The sequence below is a fragment of the Macrotis lagotis genome, chromosome X (genome assembly GCF_037893015.1).
Source record: "Macrotis lagotis isolate mMagLag1 chromosome X, bilby.v1.9.chrom.fasta, whole genome shotgun sequence".
NCBI lineage: Eukaryota > Metazoa > Chordata > Mammalia > Peramelemorphia > Peramelidae > Macrotis > Macrotis lagotis.
The window spans coordinates 29,867,403-29,888,972 of NC_133666.1; the positions used below are offsets into that span (position 1 = coordinate 29,867,403).

Sequence of the window (21,570 nt, forward strand, 5' to 3'; positions counted from 1 at the left end):
AAAGGTTTCTGGGGAGAAGAAAACGAGTTTGTTTTTTGACCTGCTGACAAGATATCTATAGGATATCAGGTTTGAGATGTCCAATAAGCAACTGAAGATTAGAGACTGGAGGGCAGCAGAAAGGTTAGGGTTGGATAAGTAGATTTAGAGTTTACACAGAGATAATAATTAAATCCATAGGAGTTTATGGGATCATCAAGGAAAATAGTAGAGATGGAAAAGCCCCATAGTCCTTAGGGTACAGGGGTAAAGCAGGTGGTAATTCCTCTTCTTTCATATAATTTCCACTGATAAAAGCATATCAGTTTCTGATGATGATCCATTTAAGAGGACCAAGGACTTTGATGGCAAGAACTTTCTTTTCAAGCACCTGCAGGAGTAAATGCGAGATGTATGTACCTCCTCAGGGGTTGCTTCCCAGTATAATAGCAGTGGGCCCTGGATTGGAAACACTGTTGTTTATAAGGCCCTTGAATACAGGGTCTTGGACTGACTCCATTAGGATCTGAGGGAAAATGGTATTCAAGATTGGTGATAGCGGTAGTCTGACTTACCTGGCACATGCTGCCTTTTTTTAATCTCTTCCTCAAGGTGCCTTGCTGCTTCAGCTAGGCTGCTTTGCCTGAATTTGTGTGTGTGTGTGTGTCTGTGTGTGTTTATATGCTGTGTGTATGGGCTGGAATCTGAACTGGTGGTCTGTGAGGTGCTGCTACTCCCGGGGCTCTGGCCTGTTGGTAGCAATTGATCAATAATTCTTGCTGATGCTGATAAGAAAGGTGGAATGAAGAAAGTAACAGAGTTTAGGTCTTTCAACGAGAGATAGAAAGTGTGAATGCAACCTTTAAGAAAGAAAAAAAGAGTCTGAAAAAATTAACTGGGGAGCTAAGAAGTAATTAACACATTCAATATTATACGGTGCATTGTTAAGGGTACCACCAACCTGTATTAGCAAATATGACTGTTTTTAGTGGGACCTAAATGATGATAGTTTGGTTGATAACCTCCTAATAGACTAACGGGAAAACCATTGAAGATTCTAGAGAGTGGACAATGTACCATATCTCCTTTCTCTTGAAACAGAATTGCAAGCAAAGACTGTGGTATACATTGTAGGAAACAGAAACAGTCTCTGTACTGAATATTTTCTCTTAATTTTTTTCTACATCACAAGAAAGGGTTCAGTAGGAGAAGGGAAGATAATTTTGATGTAAAGAGACAAGGCATTAAGAAACCATATTAATTTTATTTAATTTTTAAAATTTGTTTATTTTTGAATTTTATAATTTTCCCCCTAATCTTGCTTCCCTCCCCCCATGCCCCACAGAAGGCAGTCTCTACACCAATTCAAATTGTATGTGTTGAGAGAGAAATCATATCCCTAAGGAAAAAATGAAGTATAAGAGATAGCAAAATTACATAATAAGATATTGTGGGGTTTTTTTCCTAAATTAGAGGTAATAGTCTTTAGTCTTTGTTCAAACTCCATAATTCTTTCTCTGGTTTTAGATAAGCAACCATATTTTAAAAGAATACTACTATTAATAAATAATAATGGGGGCAGAGTCAAGATATTGGAGTAAAGGCAGGGACTAACATGAGATCTCTCCCAAACTACTCCAATTACCTTTAAAAATGACTCTAAACAAATTCTAGAGTGGTATAACCTACAAAAAGACAGAGTGAAACCGTTTTCCAGCCCAAGACAACCTGGAAAATCAGCAGGAAGATCTGTTGCCCAAGGTTAGAAAGAACCCACAGTGCAGCTTCATCTGTGTCAGAAAGAACCAGCCCCAGCTATCTAGGAACAGACCACAGGGCTACTGGGTCGTGGCAGAGGTGATGGTTCCAGACTGCTCAGTCCAGAGATTGTCAAGGACAATTTGAAAGATCAGCAGAAAAAGTCCAGCACAGACCTCAGTAGTGCAGACCCGGGCCCAATGGATCATGAGCCAGTCTTGGGAACCACTGAATCAGCAGCAGCAGTAATTGCTTCCAGAGCTCTTAGCCCACAAATACTAAGGGAATCAGGAGATTACACTTTGTTATCACTGAGGCAGGACTCTGTTGCTTTGCCCATATTCAAATCTGGATTGAAATCTGGGGCCCCAGTCCCAGAAAGAGAAACTGAAGTATAACAGAGTTTACTGCCCCAGTGGAGCAGGGACTCTATTCACAATTTCAGGGTAGAGAGTAGTGCTTGTAGTCACCCACAGACCAGACCACAGGTCAGAAGAATCATCATAATCTCTCATAAGGCGTTGGAAGAATTGGAAACTCACAGGTCTCAAGAACTATCTCTGAAAACAGCTGTAAAAACACTTAGAAGCTTGGAACAGTGCATCTTCCACCCTAGAAACAGAGCCCTACCTTAACAAAGAGTTAAAATCAAGTCATAGGCTAGGGAAATGAGCAAACAACAGAAGAAAAAAATACAACAACCATAGACAGCTGCTATGATCATATGGAGGATCAAAATACACACTCAGAAGATAACAAAGTCAAATCTACATCCAAAGCCTCCAAGGAAAAAAAACTGAATTGGTATCAGGTCATGGAAGACCTCAAAAAGCATTCTGAAAATCAGGTAAGAGAGGTAGAGGAATAATTGGGAAGAGAGCTGAGAATGATGTGGGAAAATCATGAAAACTGAGTTAGCAGCTTAATAAAGGAGATACAAAAAATACTGGAGAAAATAATATCTTAAAACCCAGACTGGGCCAAATGGAAAAAAGAGGCCCAAAAAATCAGTGAGGAGAAGAATGCCTTAAAAAGCAGAATTGGAATGGAATGGAATGGAAAAGGAGATACAGAAGTTCACTGAAGAAAATAATTCCTTAAAATATAGAATGGAGCAAAGGGAAGATGATGAGTTTTTGAGAAATCAAAAACAATAAAACAAAACCAAAAGAATGAAAAACTAGAAGAAAAGGTAAAATATTTCATTGGAAAAACACATGAACTGGAAAACATCTCCAGAAGAGATCATTTTAAAAAAATTATTGGACAACCTGAAAGCCATGACCAAAAAAGGGAGCCTAGACATCATTTTCAAGAAATTATCAAGGAAAACTGCCCAGATATTCTAGAAGCAGAGGGTAAAATAGAAATTGAAAGAATCCAACAATCACCTTCTGAAAGAGATCCCAAGATGAAAACTGCCAGGAATAGTATAACCAAATTTCAGAGCTCTCAGGTCAACAAGAAAATATTACAAGCAGCCAGAAAATATCATGGAGCCAAAGTGAGGATAACACAAGATTTAGCAACTTCTACAAGGGATCTGGAATATAATATTCTGGAAGGCAAAAGAACTTGGATTACAACCAAGAATCAACTACTCAGCAAAACTGAACTTACTCTTTCAGGTGAAAACATGGATATTCAATGAAATAGGGAAACTTTCAAACTTTCCTGATGAAACAACCAGTGCTGAACAGAAAATTTGCTCTTCAAATACAAGACTCAAGTGAAGCATAAAAAAGTAAACAGGAAAGGCAAATCATAAGGGACTTAATGATGTTGAACAACTTATATTTCTGCATGGGAAGATGATATTGATAGCTCATTAACTTTCTCATTTAGTAGGGCAATTAGAAGGAGCATATACTAGAAATACTAGTATATAAAGAATGACACAATCCCTACTGGCAAGAGGCTTGCATTCTAATGGAAGAGACAAGTATATGTGTATATATATATATATATATATATATATATATATATATATATATATACATACATATATGTATATATATACATATATATATATATATATTTAATAAATACACATACACATCTAGAGCAGAACCAGAAAAACATTGTATACCCTTACAGCAGCATGGGGGTGATGATCAACTTTGATGGACTCCCACATTCCAACAGTGCAACAATCAGGCACAATTTGGGCTATCTGCAACAGAGAATAGCATCTGTATCCAGAGAAAGAATTGTGGAGTTTGAACAAAGAACAAGGACTTACATTTAGAAAAACAAATTGGTATCTTATTGTCTGATCTTGCAATCTCTTATACTTTGTCTTTCTTCCTTAAGGATTTGAGTTCTCTCTCATGACACTCAATTTGGAACCATGTATAACATGGAAACAATGTAAAGACTGGCAAATTGCCTTCTGTGGAGGGTGGGGGGAGGGAAGTAAGATTAGGGGGAAAATTGCAAAACTCAAAATAAACAAAATCTTTAATAAAAAAATAAAAAAATTCATTTAAAAATAAATAAAAGTGACTGTCGAAACTTGTTTTTGTATGTAAGAGAAGGGGGGAATAAAATCAAATAAAATACCAAATAAATAAATACTGTTTTCCTCAGCATGATGATATGGAAATTTTCATCATTAAAGTTATTCGTTAAGCACTTAACTAATCTAGCTTAATACTTTCTGCATATTTGAACTCTCTTGCCACACAAGGCATGCTACCGTCCCCAAAATATTTAATTTTGCTTAACCCAAATAAATTTTTAGCTAAAATGGTTCTACCAGATTATCAAATGGTGATAAAGCTTTAGAAAAGAGAAGGGACACCTCTTAAACTGAAGCAAAAGAAACAGAGAAATGTTGAGGCAGTCGTGTTTATGAGAACACTAGGAAGAAAGCCTAGATTTTCTGTGTGAGATATGAGTTAACAGCTTAGGACCCAGTTAGTGAAGGGTGAAAAATGGAAATGGGACCTTTAAGTAAATGTAAAGGGTCCGAAAGAACCTTAATATTAGGTGTGCACTTAGAACACGATAAGAAATTAATATATTCAAAATTATATCATGCATTGTTAGTCTCCACCACACCAAGTTAGCGCAATGTGAGTACTTTTAGTGGCATCTAAATAAGAACAATTGGGTTTAATAAATGTAACCTGAAGTTAAATGGCTTTTGATTCAGATCTGAAAACAAAGTGGATTTATTGATCTTCCCTGCCCCCAACTCCTACAGCACTAGTTTGTTCTTCTCTTATGGGATTCCACTGTGGTTTGTGATTTGTATTCCTGTCAGTTACCAAGTAAGCATACTTGATAAATGCATGTTTTTGGTTTTGTTTTGTCTACGTCTGTGATTTTATCAATGTGGAAGAACTGTGGTACACAAGCTACTTCCACTGATGAAGACAGGAAACTCAGCTGCAACTTACAGTTTGAGAGCTGCCTAGAGAACCGAAGGCTAAGTGACTTTCCTATGATCATCCTGTTTGTACATGACATGGAAATAGAGCACTGAGTTAGGAGTAAGAAAGAGGAGTTCACACAGAGCCTCAGACAGTTCTTAACTGTGACCTGGAACAAATTATAAACCCCTGTTTGTCTCAGCTCAACTGGTAACTGGGGAAAATAACACTATCTACTTGCCCCCACCCCCGAATTGTGTTGGACACAAAGAAACAACATTTGAAGGAGCTTAACGCTAAGTCAAAGTTTCTTATCTTCAGACTGCAAGTTTGTTTCTTTGGGCAATACCGGTCCATGCTGCATAACGAATGAATGAAGAAAAGCAGTCAAGATGGAAGTAAACAGAAATTTTACAGAAATCCAAAAGGCAGTTCATTGTATAGGTACCCTAGCTCTTCAGGCATCCCCCCCATCACTTCCATAAAATTGGCAAATGGTAAAAAACTTAGTGCAAATTGCTTCTTAGGGACATATTTTGAACCTGTTTTCAAATGTACTATAAATGTTTTGAACCTAGGCGGGTTCTAGTCTTCTTAATAAAAGACTTTACAGCCTCACTTGCTATAACACTAGACCCATGTATAAGATCTAGTGTGCCCCCCCCCCCCAACAGTCTATTAAATGGGAAGGGATTGAAGACTAGAGAGAGGAAAAATTTGCTGAAGGTTTCCGGAGTGGAGGTGATCAAAGGTCCTTGAAGGAATTCACATTGTGTTGTTTGGAGCTGCCACTCTACCCAAGATTGGAGAAAAGGAGAGAGTGGGCGATGAAGCCAAAGGGTTCTGAGATGTACAAGAGGGCTAAGGTGAAAGCTACTGGTCTGGTGGTGGGAGGTCCCAAGTGAAAATGCTTTAGAATAGCTCTGCAGGGAGGGTGATAAAGACCCAATTAAGGAAGGGAAAGGAATGTCTTTGCTGTAGAGAAGAATGTATAGTGGACCTGGAGCAGAATTGTTTGATTTCTTTCAGCCCCTTTTGTAAGTGTATTTGGAGTCTGGACACCGGAATTCAGATCCTGACTGCCCCTTATTAATGTTGAGTGGCCAAATTACTTCACCGAAGTAGTTCTATGGGCTGTGAGGTGCCTTTCTTATGGCACATGCAGGTCCCCTGGAATCTCCTTTGCCTTTGCTTCCTCCTCCTCCTCCTCCTCCTCGCCTTTAAAGCTCTCTGAAGGGCAGGGCTGCTTCCTTTTTGTTTCGGTAGCCCTAGCTCGGCACACAGTAGGTCCTCGGTGAGGCCTTGCTAATCAGCAGCTGTCTATTCTCTCCAGTTGTCAAATTCGCACATCTTCAAGCCCTGATGTTGCTTAACCTGGTCTCCGGGGCCGTGCGTGATTCCGCCGCTCTGGAGACAGTGGGGAGTGAAACTCTGTAGAATGTATAGAATATATACACCCGCACACAGAGGCACGCGGAGAAACCCCCGCGGCTACACAGGGTGCCCGGGCGAGCCCATGCCTGCACTGCTGGGAAATCAAAGCAAAGCCCGAAAACCTCAGAGCCTTTTCCTTCCTGCCATCTTTGGTGACAAGACATGGTGGGGCTTTCTGTGGCTCACCCAGTGGGGCCCCGGGGCTGATCCGCCGAGCGACGGGGCCCGCGAGGAGCCCGGGCCGCCCGGGCTCTAGCCCTAAGCTGTGGGCCAGCCCGAAGGAAGGCGATTTCCCCAGCAGGACGCAGCCCCCAAAAGGAGGCCCCGCGGAGATGCTGGGCGAGGAGAAGGACAAAATGGAAGGGAAAGTGCTTTGAATGCTAGGGCCCGCCTCCGCCCCACACGCTTTCCAGCCCCAACCCTGGCTTTCTTCCCCCCGTCTCCCGCCGCCAATGAGGAAGGGCTCGATTTCCCTCCCTTTCTCCCCTCTCTTCCCGGGCCCCGTCTCAAAGCAACGCCCCCGGGGCCCAGGCTGGGCGCCGCGGTAGCAGCCAAGCGGCAGAGATGGGGGCTCGAGCCCTGCCTCTGGCCGAGCCGCACCTCTCGCGCATGCGCCACCGCGCCACTCGGCCCCAGAGGAGGCGCCTGGGCGACCAATTGCAGCTCCCGGCGCCCCGGGAACGTGCCTACGCTCTTCGGGGTCGGCTGCGTGCGAGGGGAGGGGGGCGACGTCAGGGTGCTCGGCTGGAGCCCCGTCTCTCCTCGAATGAAAGGAAACAACCTCCGGCGGCTTCGAACTGCTCCCGAGCCGCCGCCGCCGCAGGAGCCCCGCTCGCCCAGCCCGCTCCCGCTCGCTTCCGCCCGCTCCGCCGGCCCTGCCTCGTGCCCGGGTCCAGTGGGTGAGTTGCCCGCGCGCGCTTGCCCCCCGGCTCGCCCGGTGCCTACCCCGAGGCCCCAAGTCCCGCTCCCGGGAGTTGGAGGAGGAGGAGGAGGAGGAGGAGGAGGAGGATGGCGGCCGCCGCCCCTGCTCCCGCTGCGGGGGGGGGGGGGCTCTCGGGGTGGGGGGGCTCCGCCGCATTGTGCGGGACTCCGGGCCCCAGCCTTAACGACCTCTTGCAGGAGGGGCCCAGCCCGGGGAGGGGGGGGGGGCGTTTCGAGGGCTGGGGAGGACGGGTGCCCAGGTAGAGGGGGGCTCGTCCTTTTGGAGGGAGAAGCTGGGAGGCGCTGGGCGCTTGGGAAGGGGAGGGTCTTAGTCTGCGGGGAGTGCGCGGGGAGGGGGGGGAGTGAGGGACGGATGGGGGAGGGGCCGGCCGGGCCGGAGAAGGGAAGGGGGGCGAGGAAAGATGAAAAGAAACTATTGGGGAGAAGGCTCCAGCGGCGTGGCCGAAGCGGGATCCAGTCTCGGGGGGGCATCGCAGAGCTGCCAATTTTTGCGAAGGGTTCAAGAAGCAGCCCCGGTTTGGTGGGGGGGGGATTTGGGGGGAGGGAGAGGGGAGGATCCCCCCCCCCCCCCGAGCGGGCTCTCAGCAAGTCTTGGAGAGTTCCTCGAGGCCCCGAGGTGGGGAAAAGGTGTCATGAGAGAAAGGGGCCGCTATCCAGGTAAGGAGCATCGAGTGCAAGGCGCCTCCTTTGGATCCTCGTGCTTTGGAGTGTCTTTTTTTGTCCAAGAGTGCATCAGGCCAGCCGAAAAGGAACTGTGCAACTCCCGGGCCCCGGGAGATAGGCTAATTGTTGCCTCCTTCGAAAAATCTCCCCCCTCCCCCCCCATTTTTGGTGGTCTTACGGCCTCGAGGGTCAACCTCACTCAAGCATCTGGGGTGCTTCAGACTGGCTCTCTTTGTATTTCTGGGTTCCTAACTGGAAAATCCTCCCACCTGTCCTCTGAGTAAGTGCAGAAGACAGAAAAGAAAAATCTGATACTAACCAGCCCTCCCAATTCAAAGGCCCTTCCGGTCCATTTTATTCATTTAGCACATTTTTTCGTACCCACAAGTTTTCTCCGAATTCGACTTCTCTGTAATCGACAAATCTTACAATCGCGTTTACATGTTGCTTTTACCTATCTGCCCCACAGCTTGGTTTTTCATGAGACTTCTAATTCATCTGGATCCAAAAATCATATGGTAAAAGTCCAATAAATGTTTGTGGAATTTCACGGAAAATAAAGATGAGACTGAATGTCATTCTCAGGCACTGAATGAACTGATTCTGTGCTCTTGAAGCTGATGCTGGGCTCCTGAATGCTCTCCTTGATGTTTGGTTTACTTGCCGTACCAGGGTGCTACACAATGATCTAGGGAAATCACCAAAGCATTGATTTGCTTCAGTCAAACCCATCTAGCTCTTAATTATTTTCCAGACATATAAATGATGTTTTGCAATAAACAGTTAAAAGACTATTGAAGAACAAAACTTTTAAGGAAAAAAAGGTTCCGTTGCAGGATGAGAGAATCCAACTTTGAGCTTTATATGCTCACACCCAAAAAAAGCTTTTTGAACTAAAAATAAATTCCCATCTGGCTATGAACCCCTTAATATACGTTCTTGGCAAAGCCCCAGATCTTCCTAGGTAGAGATCACAAATATGGTGCTATGAGCTCAATATCTGTATTTTATGGCATATTGCTGGGGAGCCATTGTTTCCTCAATGAACTCCTTTTCAGGTTTTACAAGGTGGCCACAAAAATTTTAATGAGGTCTGTTCACATAAGCATTATTCAAGTTAGGGTGGAAAATCCCACTTATTCCATCTTTTAGGAAAATAACTTAATTGGTTTGATCCGTACTTTGCCTATTTTTCTCCTTATGAATCTAAGCTAGTTTTAGCTTGTGCTTTTTTTAATCTATAAATATTTTTATATCAGTTGAATTTATGCCCTCAAATTACTCTTTCAGATTTTGCAGTCTTTGATACAAAGAGCAGCAGGCTATCTAAATTATGATGAGGAAATTGACTCGTTCATAAACTGAGAGGATTTCAAGACTGGATAAAAGTTACCCTTTTTGAGGATTAAAAAATACTCCCGTTTCCAGTCCCAGATCTTCTTCCTCATAACCTAAAATAATTTTTTCTCATAAGCCATTTTATAGCCAATGATGGGAATTTATAGAAACTACTTTAAAAATTAAATTCAACAAAAATGCCTATTATACAGATTAAATCTATAATGTAACATTCTTCCTTTGGTAGGGGAATATGGAAAATACAGGATGCTGGTTTTGGAATGATTGCTTGGCATCAAAAAATTTTTAATTTAGAATTTGACCATTAGATGGAAAAATCTTGGGCCAGCTTCTAAATTTTTGTATTTTGCATATTTATCTACAATAGATAATTTAAAGATTTTGGCAGCTGTACATAAACAGGGTAAAGCAGCTGTATATACTTGGCATGAGCAAATGTGCAAATACTACTTTTGTTTCTCTTTTATATTCTTTTTTTATTTTAGGATTGATTTCCATCAGTTTCCAAGTTTATCAATAATGCCACGAATAAAACACTTTTATAAACCTTTAGGAATGTCATTTTAAAAATCGGATGGCAGTAAGTTAAATTTAAACTCCTAAAACAGAAACTTTCAGTTTCTTTTAAGTTTGAAATTTAAAGGAAAACTATGAATAAAGAATAAGAAAAGAAAGCATGTTTCTGGCATACTTTAACATGTGATATAATATTTTAATTTTTATCTTGTTGGAAAATGCTACAAAATTTCTTAAAATAAAATTTTCTCTTCCTCCCCCCCCCCAAAATACAACTCTCTTGTTCTCATAAGTAGACCAAGTGTTGAAGTCTTCAACAAAGGATAAAATGTAGTAATGGTGATTATTTTAAAAGCAAAAATCTTAATGAAGTGATAGAGGATGTACTATGTCTTAAGCAAACCGTGGACCCTGAACTTTTTCAGTGGAACATAAAAGTATACAATCCCTTGGATTTAAGATTGTAGAAAATTAATGTAAATCAGAGTCAAGACTTATCTTGAATGCTTTCTCCACGATGAAGTTGTGGTTCTAAATGGGATACTTTTCCCCTCTTCCCTTTGTTTCTAAGTATGCCATTTGCTATCATTATTTTACTTTAATTAAAATTAAGGTTCATTTGGAAAATTTTTCCACTTATTACTGTTGAGGTCTCTGCATTTAGGTCACTGTCATTTTTTACCCCTAAGGACTACCTAATTAACACCAAAGCTGTGAGTCACTGAAAGAGATTATAGTATTGATGTATAAATCAGCAAGTTCTAAAATCCTAAATTTTTTAGTGTAGTATTATTAACTTAAATTTTCCTTTACCATAGAAAAGAAATTCAGTAGTACAAAAGTAATTCACAAAGTAAAAATTCAAGATATTTCTTTATAATTGAAAATTGGGTTATTAAAAAAGATAATTGCAGGAAAGTTGTTATGATTAGTAACCATGTAATAATCATACCATAATGAGGGCCCTTTTTGGGAAAAGGAGTAATGAGATGTTTACCATTAATCTCTTTTTCACAGTATGATCACAAGTGAAAGCTCTGCTGGTCTCTCTGCCTATAAAATTATAGATCTGTATCCTTGTACCATTTCACCTCACACCTTTTAAAAATAGTTTCTAATTAATGTCACTGTGACTTGCTTCCTTATCTCTGAAAGTCTATATAAAGAAAAGATAAATTTATTTCACTTTCATTATTTTATTGAGACATGAAGCTTAACTTTCTTCTGACTATTGTGAGTATAGAAGTGTTAGTCAATTATACTTTTTTTTTTATTATCATTGTATACTATGACCTGTACTTTTTTGCCCCAGGGGCAACTAAATTTGCTTTTTTAAATATTACTACTTCTGACAAAAATGTTGATTTAATTTTTTTATATCATACACACATAGGTCAAGTAGAGATGTTGGGTACATAATTAAAATATTTTCTACTTTCTTTTGGGCTAAGTGATAGATTTTCTTCTAGATTTTAAGATTCTAGCATTGTAGTTCAGAAGCTATTTCTATAAACTTTATCTGGGAAATGTTCGTTTGTATTTCCTTTTGATTGTGGTTGCATCTTGTGCTTCAATGTGAATTTATGTATTTATTAGATAGATTTCTCAAAACGAATTTTTTTTTAACTATGTGGCAGATACAAATGAATTTAGACAAGGGGGGCAATTTTAAGATGAAATGAACAGTTGTTGCCTTTTTTTATTCTCTGTAGCATTTTTTGAGACTTAAAGTGGCATTCTAAAGGCAATTTAAAAATCATGTCAAGCTCAGTTGGACAGAAAAAAGGGTCTACAAGACAGCGCAAATGTGGCTTTTGTAAATCTAATAGAGACAAAGAATGTGGACAGTTATTGATATCTGAAAACCAGAAGGTGGCAGCACATCACAAATGTATGGTAAGTACAGTAAAATACAAAAAGAAGTCATTCATTAGACTAGAAAACTATTAATTAGTGTTTAAAATCTCAACTAACACTTTCTGGAAATCACATATGACTGACAACATACTGTTTTGATAAGAAATATTCCCGTGTTGGGTTTTACTTTAATGTGTTAATATAAAAAGCTTTTAAAATATTGTTTTTTGGTATAACTTATAGCTTTTTTCGTCTGCGTTGGTGACCTCACACTCTGATAATGAGAGTCTTGGTGGATTTTCTATTGAAGATGTGCAAAAGGAAATAAAAAGAGGCACTAAACTGGTAAGTCAGTACGAACTGACAAAGATGAAATTTACTCATTTCAAAATGTATGCTATTATTTGCTAGTTATGGTGTGCCCTTTAAACATTCAACCTTTTTATAGGCCATTGAAATCCAAGGTATGCCAGATAACCTAGCTCAAATGCAGTACAAAAGAGTTTTAAATATATATTTATAGTGTGTGTGTATACATACAGACACACACACACACATACACACACACACATACACACACACAAATACACACACACACACACACACACACACACACGGCTTATTCAGATGGGTATAGTGTTTTCCATATTCACAGAAAGAGTAAGAATTGGAGGATCCAATAAGCATTCTTATTTAAATTAGCCAATTAAGTAGTTTGGCATAATGTGCAAAGTTTCTTATACGAAGCAATTAGTCTTCATGTGAATTCTTTTTCCCCCATCATAAAATGCTGATGTATTTGGGTCTCATAAAATAATTGTGACCAATACAAATGAGAAAGAAACTATAGTTTTACTAAGATGTTTATCATTGAAGAAAAAACATGATTTTCTGGTGATAGAGGATATCAAATAATGATTGTGAAGTTAGTTATTTGAGATTTTAATAACTTCTGAGGAACTTTGTGGAAATTTCACTGAAGCCATAATAGTATAATAAAGGAGCAGTTCTTGCTGTCAGTAACATGACTGGGAAGTTGCTATTACCCATTTTTGTAGCATAGTAGTATTATCTCATTTAAAAATTCTGAAATGATGAAACATTTCCAAATCATTTCTATTTTAATCTTGAAAATTTTCCTCAGAAAATCTTCTTTCTCAATCTGAATATTTCTTAGTCTAGTCTCTATTAAAATGTGTTTATTGAAAGTAAAATTTAAAAAAAGAAAGTAAAATGATTGGATGTGCCTTTCCAGTGACCCTCTGCAGTCTATCTTACCCACAGCTGCCAAGTTGGTGTTCCTGAAGCTCCACTCTGCTCATGGCATTTCCCTGCTCCAAAAGCTTCAGTGGTTTCCTGTTGCCTTTAGGACAAAACACCAGATCCTCTGACATTTAAAGCCCTTCATGGGCTGACTCCAGCCTTGCTTTTCAGTCTGATTTCATATTACTTCCCCCCCCCCCCATACACTTGGGGTTTCAATCAGACGAACTCATTGCTATTTCCTGTACATGACATTCCATCTTTCCCACTCTGGTGCCATTACACAGGCTGTACCTCCGGTTTGGAATGTTTCCCCTCCAGCCCCTTCCTCTCAGCCCTTTGGGATCCTTGCCTCCCTTCAGGGCTTAGCTCCAGTGCCACCGCCTACCCGAGGCCTTTCTGAGTCTGCTTAGTTGTTGTCCCCCACCCTGTGACGTTGCTTTCCATCAATTAGTCTGTATACATATTTTGTCTTCGAGCAGAATGTAAGTTCATTGAAGGCAGTTTCATCTCATTCTTGGTATCCCCTGTGCTCACTGGTATTGAAGGTACTTCTCTAACTTGTCATCTCACTGTTCTAAAGACGGTTAGTTCCATAGAAGAGTGGTCTAGTTTATCATCTAAGATTCATTTCAGAATCTAAACCAATTGGATAAAATGAAATGGTGATAGGGAAAGGGAGATAATCGTGTTGATGATCAGACAGGTATTTTGATGAGGCAAGAAAATACTATATCCAGAGATAAGGAAAAAGTAATTTTAAAAAATTGTAGTCAAAGGAAGTTACTTTTGGTGGAGAGAAGGGTAGTGGTTCTTTTCTCCTTAGTCCCTCCTGTTAGGATCAGACTAGAGAAACTAATATCCTGAGTTTTCAAAAAAGCAAACATTTTCTATCATCTGATTTTATTTTTGAAGCTAAAGAATATTAAGAGACTTAAATTTTTCTCATGCCCCTCCAAACTTTATAGAGTTTAATGGAAAGCCCATATTTAGAGTTTTGGGGTTTTTAAAAATGATTTTCACTGAAAAGTTAGCTTAAAGAAAGAGGATGAAATCTAGCAACATTGTTGAAATTGAGCAACATTCTTTATCCTTTGTTTCTATTCAGGTCTAATGTATAACAGTGATATTTGCTTGAACCCATTTGAACCTTGAATGACATCACCTCAGTGTTTGTTTGTTTAAAATGTAAATGTTTCTGGAATGTGGACACATTTCTTTTCCATTAGCAGGCTAAGTATCACAGCTTTAATTTCAGGAACCCTTATGTCACTGCTGTATGCATTTCATTCCTGTCATTGTTAATTGAGGCACCTTATATTTTACTTCGGATCAATTTAGTGAGAATTTTAGTTCCTTGGGCCCTCTGAAGGAGACATCAGAGTTTCTTAAGGATGACATAGATACAGTCTTGTAAATGGTGGAAATCAGTCTAAAAAGGTCTTGACATTATACCATAAGAAATTGTTGGGGGCAAGTGTGCTCCTAGTGGAGTGGGCCATACATCATTTTTTTAAATCTATCTTTTCATGAGGTAAAAGGAAGAAATCAAACATAACATTGACTTTGGAGATGTAGTGTCACAGACTAAGAAAGTCCTATGCATTCTTCAAAAGGCCTTGCTTCTAATATTAGCTCTCTTCTTTGGATAAGTCATTATACTTCTCTATTTTGAGGGTAAATTGAGGATAATACTGACCATGTCACACCCCATGCTCAATAAACTTAGTGATTCCCTGTTCCCTCCAGGAGGAAATATTAAGTCTTTTGTCGTTTCTGAAAGCTCATTGTTCCCTAGCCTTTTTTCTACTTTTCAACTCTTACATATTTCTCCTTTCTACATACTCTGCAATCCAGTGACACTGGCCTATTTGCTGTTCCTTGCACAGTAACACACTCCATTTCCTGACTCCTAGCATGTGTCTCCCCCCGCCCCCCCCCCCCCGCTTCCTTCAAGTCTCAATTTCAAATCACACCTTCTGTGATACCTTTGCTCTGAGATTATTTCAAGCTTATCATGTTTTTTGTATATAATTTGCATAATCCTTGGGAGCTGGGAACTGTCTTTTGCCTTTCTTTGTATTTCCAGTGCTTAGCACCTAATAAGAGCATGTTGACTGACTGACTGACCACTGTCTACTAAACAAGTATATTATGATGTTGAATAATTTGGTGCTGCATAAAAGGCAAGATAATACCTTGTCAAGTCTATTTTGAATTTCAAATCTTATTGATTCTAACCCCATAGTATATCTAGCTGCACTCTGGCTCTCATCTGTTCCCATCTAGAGTGTTGTAATAATCTTCTACCTCTAAGCTCTCCCCTCTGTAATCCATTCTCTACAAAAATGTTGTTCCTGAAGCAAAGACCTGATGTTCCCCTGCTCAGAGTGCTCCAGTGGCTCCCTGTTGCTTCCAGGATCAAATATGAATTCTTTTATTTGGCATTTAAAGTCCTTCCCAGTCTGGTTTTCCAAGCTCATCCTTCTCATTCCCTTTATACACTCTACAATCCAGCCAAAGTGGCCTAATTATTGTTCCTCAAACACTACACTCAGTTTCCCACATCTTTTGATGCCTTGCCTATGTAGGTGATCCCCCTGCCTAGGCTGTCTCCCTTCTCACCTCAGACTCCTAGAATCTCTCACTAGCTTCCTTCAAAGCTCAACTCAGTAACACCTCCTACCTAAGGTCTTTCTTCCGCCTCCCCCAGGCATCTGATATTTACTGAATTGTACATGTACCCTCTGAGTGAATGTAAGTTTAAGGGCTGGCACTGTTTGGTTTTTGTCTTAGCAACCTCAGCTCCTAAAGGTGTCTGATATGTAGTAGGTGCTTCATAAATGCTTGGTGGTGAATTTTTATGTAGTACCAGTAGGAGCTACTGAATATCACTGAGAACAGGAACACACACGCACGCACGCACGCACGCGCGCGCGTGCGCCCCTCTTGCCATAATAATTAGAACAGTCATTTCTCAAGCATCAGTTCTAACAAGAAACCAGGGGGATAGCCTGAATAAATAAAATCCACATGATTTCCAGTCTCTTTTTACTTCCAACAAACCTTGAAGTGTTAGCAGATAGCAAAATTGACAAACTACAGTTGCTTTGTTTAGTCTTCAGTGAGCAATAAAAAAGGCCAAAATCCGGCAGAAGGACAGAGTGATCAACTGGATAAATACAGCCTTCCTTTCTTCTAGCCCCCCAAGTTGACTGTGTGTGTGTGTGTGTGTGTGTGAGAGAGAGAGAGAGAGAGAGAGAGAGAGAGAGAGAGAGAGAGAGAGAGAGAAGAGGGAGAGAGACATTTCAGAGTGTGAGCATGTCTATTGTCAGCACAGCGGGCTGCCTGTTCATCTCATATCTATTGTCAGCACAGCGGGCTGCCTGTTCATCTCGGTTTCTAGGCACATGGGTGCCAGTTGAAAGCAATTACCTCTGGAAAAGAACAAAGGCTTTTGAGCCTAGTGCTTTCTCAAACAGCCTACACCTGGGATTGCTCAGGCACCTTGGGGAAAGGAAGAAGCTAGATGGCTACCCAGAGTGGGGAAAGTGGCTGAAGCTTAAGAGAAGCAGAGCCCCTGACTTGTGTCTGCCCCTTCACAAAGGTGGCCCCATAATAACTTCTCTTCCTCCTCAGCTGCTGATACTTGGCATGTCTTCATTTTCCTTTTCTGTTATTCCAAACTCTGCTTTTTAGGATTATAGATTTATAGCTGAAAGGGACCTTAGAACTCACTTATCTAACTCCCTTATTTTACAGATGAGAGGTTAAATTGCTCTATCACAGTCACCAAAGTGTTCAGTGGCAGAACCAAAATTGGAACACTGGCCCTGTAACTCCAAATCCAGTACTCCTTCTGGAACACCATGGTATCTGGCACTCTGCAGGTTAGGGTCTTAAACACAGGGGGAAAAGTAACAGTGAGACAAAGTTGCCCTCTCCTACGTTCTCCCTGGTCCTTTTTAGCGCCCATATCACTAGCCGAGCCTAGTGGTGATCTCGTAGGGAGCAGCCATGGAATAAAAAGCTCACTAGACGAGGATGTGACAGGCCTTGCTTTTATGATCACCATATGACCCTATGAAAATTGACTTCTCAAGGCAGGCCTGACATTTCCAACTTATCTAAAATAAAGGGTTCAGATCAGGGATTCTAAACCTTTGACCTATGAACTCCTCAGAAAGTTTTTGAATGTATAAAATAAAATACACAGGATAACAAAGGAAACCAATTATATTGAAATATAGTTAGCAAAATAATAAAAAAAATTCAAAGTCCAGATTAAGAACCTATAGAATAGGTGATTTTCTAAGGTTCCTTCTAAAGCTAAGATTCTTTCTCATGACTGTTCTTTAAGGTTCCCAGATTCTGTAGGGAACTCTCTGAATCTGGTAGTGTCTTGAAAATGTAGGTGATCTTTTGTCTATTCAAAGATAGATATCACCTAAGTATACCTCAGTCGGTCAAAAGCAAAGCAGGCAGACCAGTCCTCAAGGTGCTTAGAATAAAAAGTGCTGTTCAAGAGTCAATCCAAGATAGATTTACACTGAGAGTTAGATTTCTTATGCTATCTGCTTTACCATATTCTCCCCTTCCACACTGCTCCTTCTGGGGGGTTTGATCCAGGCCATGGTTTCTACCAGTAGTGGTTTAGAGCTAGAGATAAGGGAAGAAAGAAACAAATATTTATTAAGTACTTACTATGTCCCAGGTTCAGTGCTTAGTGCTTTATTAATATTATCTCACTGGATCCTTACAACAATCTTGGGAGGTAGGTCTTGTTATCATCCCCATTTTATGTTGAGAGAACTGAAGCAGGTAAGTGACTTGCCCAGGATCACATAGCTAGTATGGGTCTGAGATCAGGTCTTCCTGACTGCAGACCCAGTTCCCTATCCACTGAGCCACTTAGTTACCTCAGGATAGTACGTCATCCTTCTGACTAGGAAATGGGGGCAAGAAAGGAACAGGAGAGGGTCAGTCACTAAGTTCCTGAAAAGTAAAAAGAGTGAGCTGCTATCCATTATTATCTTATTTCAAGGGTTTATGGGGATGAAAAATGTGTTCTTGAACCACACTGGCTGAAGGACTCCTTTAATCTCTTAGTGTTATAGGTTAACTCTAAGGCTAGATGTTGCAGATGTGTTTTTATTGGAGTTGGCATTGCTCAGGGCAGCTAGATAATACAATGGATAGGGCACTGAGTGCCTTGGAGTCAGTAGGACGAGAATACAAAATTGGCTTCAGACAACGCACTAGTTGTGTGACCTTGGGCAAGTCACTTAACCTTGATTGCCTCTCCTCCGGGGCATCTTCAGTCCTTAATCATATCTGGCCACTGGACCCAGATGACTGGAGGTGAAAGTGAGGCTGGTAACTTAGCCCAGCATCCCCTCACTCTAATCCAGTTCATGTGCTTGTCATGGCATCACCTCCCTGATGTCATGGTCTTCAAGAATGAAGGCCAAACATTTTACCAAAATTGTTTTGCTGGGGAAATCCATTCTAAAGTTCAAAACAATGGACTTAGAAACTTTCAAAATGCAGCTTGTTGGTAAGTCAAGTATTCTTCATTGTGGCAGTAGCCTAGAAACACTGAATGGGGTTTTTGGCCCAGACGTTGACCCTGCCTAAGAAATGTGGATTCCAGAGATAGTATAACATTCTCTATTTATGCTGTCTTCATTTTTTGAGGTTGTATGAACAGTATGTCGAAAGCATATTTTTCCCTAGATGAAGCTAAGTGATAGAATCATTATTATATCTGCCTTATGTGACTGACAAACTGGTTATCAAGATGATAAAAAGTGTAGCATCTTAGAATCCAAGAACAAAATAGTAGCTCAGAAGTTGGTTCAGTTCTGTCCCCTTGCCTCTAGATATAAATTGGATTGATCAAATCTAGATAAAATGATTGTCTGTGGCATCTTAAAGTAATTCTAGGAACTGAGATTCTTATTTTTCCAGTATCTAATATTCTACATTATATAGAAAATTCATGTTATGTTTAACCTAAATCTCAATCTCTCTCTCTCTCTCTCTCTCTCTCTCTCTCTCTCTCTCTCTCTCTCTCTCTCTCTCTCATGAGTGTTCAGCATCTTCTATATCCACTGGATTGTGCTGGACATTAGGATTGCAAAGCTGAAACCAGGATAGACCCTTCCTTTGACAGAACTTACAGTCCAGTTGGGGTTGGCCACAGGAGAGGGGGTGGAATAAGACAGATATACAAATTATAGCATGGAGGTATGCCATGCTAGAACTAGCTACAGCACGATACAGCCTTGTTTGGATGAAACATAGATTAATATGCCGAGTAGTCTGGAAAGGTGGCTTGGGAGACGTATAAGAAGGGACTTTCAATACCAACATTAGAACAACTAAAGATTTTTGAGCAAAGATGCAATTTGATCAGACCCCATGTGTTAGGAAGATTATTTTGGCAACTATAGGAAGAATGTGTTGAAAATAGGAGAAAACTAGGGAAAGAAAAACCAATTAGTTGGAGCAATATTGAAATTGGAGCAATATTAAAAAGCGAGGATAGAAACAGAGGAAGAAATGAGGTGTATAGATGCAGTAGTGGTAGCAGTTAACTAAAAGTTCGACACAGACCCTTTCGTGTTTTAACTTCGTTGCAAGTCTTTCTAAGAAATCTTCATATATAGATCTCTCCTAGAATCTTGGAGTGCCTTGGCTCTATTTTTAATATCACATCTCATTGCTGTTATTTTAACTTTAGTCATCAAAAGGTATAAAGTTAACTATAATATATATACAGTGTATCCTCGAAATCAGTTTTTTGTTTCCCTTGGACAGTTGCAGTTAACTGAAGATCTGATTAGTTCAAATTTTACTATGTTACTTGCTGGAGAATTTGAAACAGAATCAAAGTTAATAAGTCTGTAGCACCACCTAGTTACCCTACTTAAGAGCTAGAAGGGACTTTATAGGCATTCTAATCTACTCCTCTCATTTGAATGGAAAGAACTGAGACCCAGAGAGGTTATAACGACTTACCTGAGGTCGCACACATAGTAAGTGACAAATCTAGGATTTGAACCCCGATAATTTGACTCCTGGAATCTTGTAGATAATTTTCACCCCCCCAAAAAAATAAAGAAATTGATGTCTTCTTGTCGTCTATACTGAGTTGTCAATTATTTGTACTCAATGGAAGTTAACTCGGTGGCATTTAGAATCAAAAAATGTAACTAGCATATATATTACACAATTATTTCTTGAGAAGAAAAGTATGCTAGAGGTGGAGGATGGGGGGAAGTGTCATTGAATATAGTATGTCTGATGTATTAGACATTGCTATTGTCGAGCAAATAGAAGGTGGATTTGGGGCACAGTCAGAGCAGTTGTACGTAGGTTTTTATTAGATAAGTATAGTAAGATCTAAAGCTGGAACCAAATGAGAAGTACTTTGGATTTCAGGCTAAGGACTTGGAGGTTAGAAATACTATTGTAGTAAATGAATTCAGGCTTTTGAACAGGGTAAAATGACTTACTGGGAATGGATTTATGCATATCTCAATAACTCTTCTATAACACATTTGCAACTATTTCAGCAGATGTAAATTGGAAATTTAAATTTCTTCTCCTTTTCCTTTGACTGTTTTGTTTCTTTTAAATAGCTGTGGGTAGGCTAGATAGTTTAGAAAATTGTTGGTATGCTCTCCAGTTTCTTCACCAGTCTTGAGTTTACTGTGAATACTGCATAAAACCAGTGCTCATGATCACTGGATGAATAAAATGTCTGTGCAGATTTATACCAATCCTTTCAACAAAATCATCATCATCCTCACCCCAGAAGATAAACTGATAACAAAAGCAGCAGATTTTTCATTCACTGACTTGAAGTAATTTAAGCCATTTAATTGTGGCAGATTTAAATGCATAACTACATCTGAAATCTTTTAGCATGTTTTAGGCTTTCTATTTTTTGGGGGGTTGTTTCCAACAAAGGGTGAGTACTCAAAACATGAAGCCATGTTTCATCCATTTTATGTTGTTCTCCCTATTTTTGCATGTCAACAGAATAATTTATTTTTTTCAAAATGATCATACCTCTTCCATATGTCTCACATTATTTATATGGGCAACAGCAATAGTTCTGCTACTAAATACCTTTGAACAAGTCATTTACAGTCAGTGGACCTCAGTTTCCCTCTCTCTAAAATGTGAGTCTTTAGTTTAGATGACCTTCAAGATTCCTGTTAGATCTTAATTTTCTGCTCCTCCATGTCATCATGGCTAAATGAGTTTGAAACAAGCTGCTACTGAAGAAACCATTGGGATTCACAATGAGTGACTTTCTTAACTCTATCTATGGGAATTGCTGAAGTAAGTCTGAGGATCCTGCAAGTATTTTGGCAAGCAGAGAATTTCCTGAATATTGGTGATGGGGCCT

The 21,570-nt window shown here is 40.0% G+C and overlaps 1 protein-coding gene across 3 annotated transcripts in view; it reads left to right on the plus strand.

Moving 5' to 3' along the window:
• Positions 1–7,263: 7,263 nt before the first annotated feature.
• The window catches only part of PHF6 (PHD finger protein 6), a 33,439-nt gene continuing 19,132 nt past the window's right edge, over positions 7,264–21,570 (plus strand). Inside the window, exons 1-3 of one of the 3 annotated variants that reach the window (XM_074207567.1) lie at positions 7,264–7,447; positions 11,741–11,924; positions 12,129–12,230. In XM_074207567.1, the coding sequence (XP_074063668.1) occupies positions 11,787–11,924; positions 12,129–12,230 (240 nt within the window). In that variant the 5' untranslated portion in view covers positions 7,264–7,447; positions 11,741–11,786. Of the gene's footprint in view, positions 7,448–8,063; positions 11,925–12,128; positions 12,231–21,570 lie in introns of those variants that run through there. The other 2 variants (XM_074207570.1, XM_074207568.1) reach the window with 2 other exon arrangements.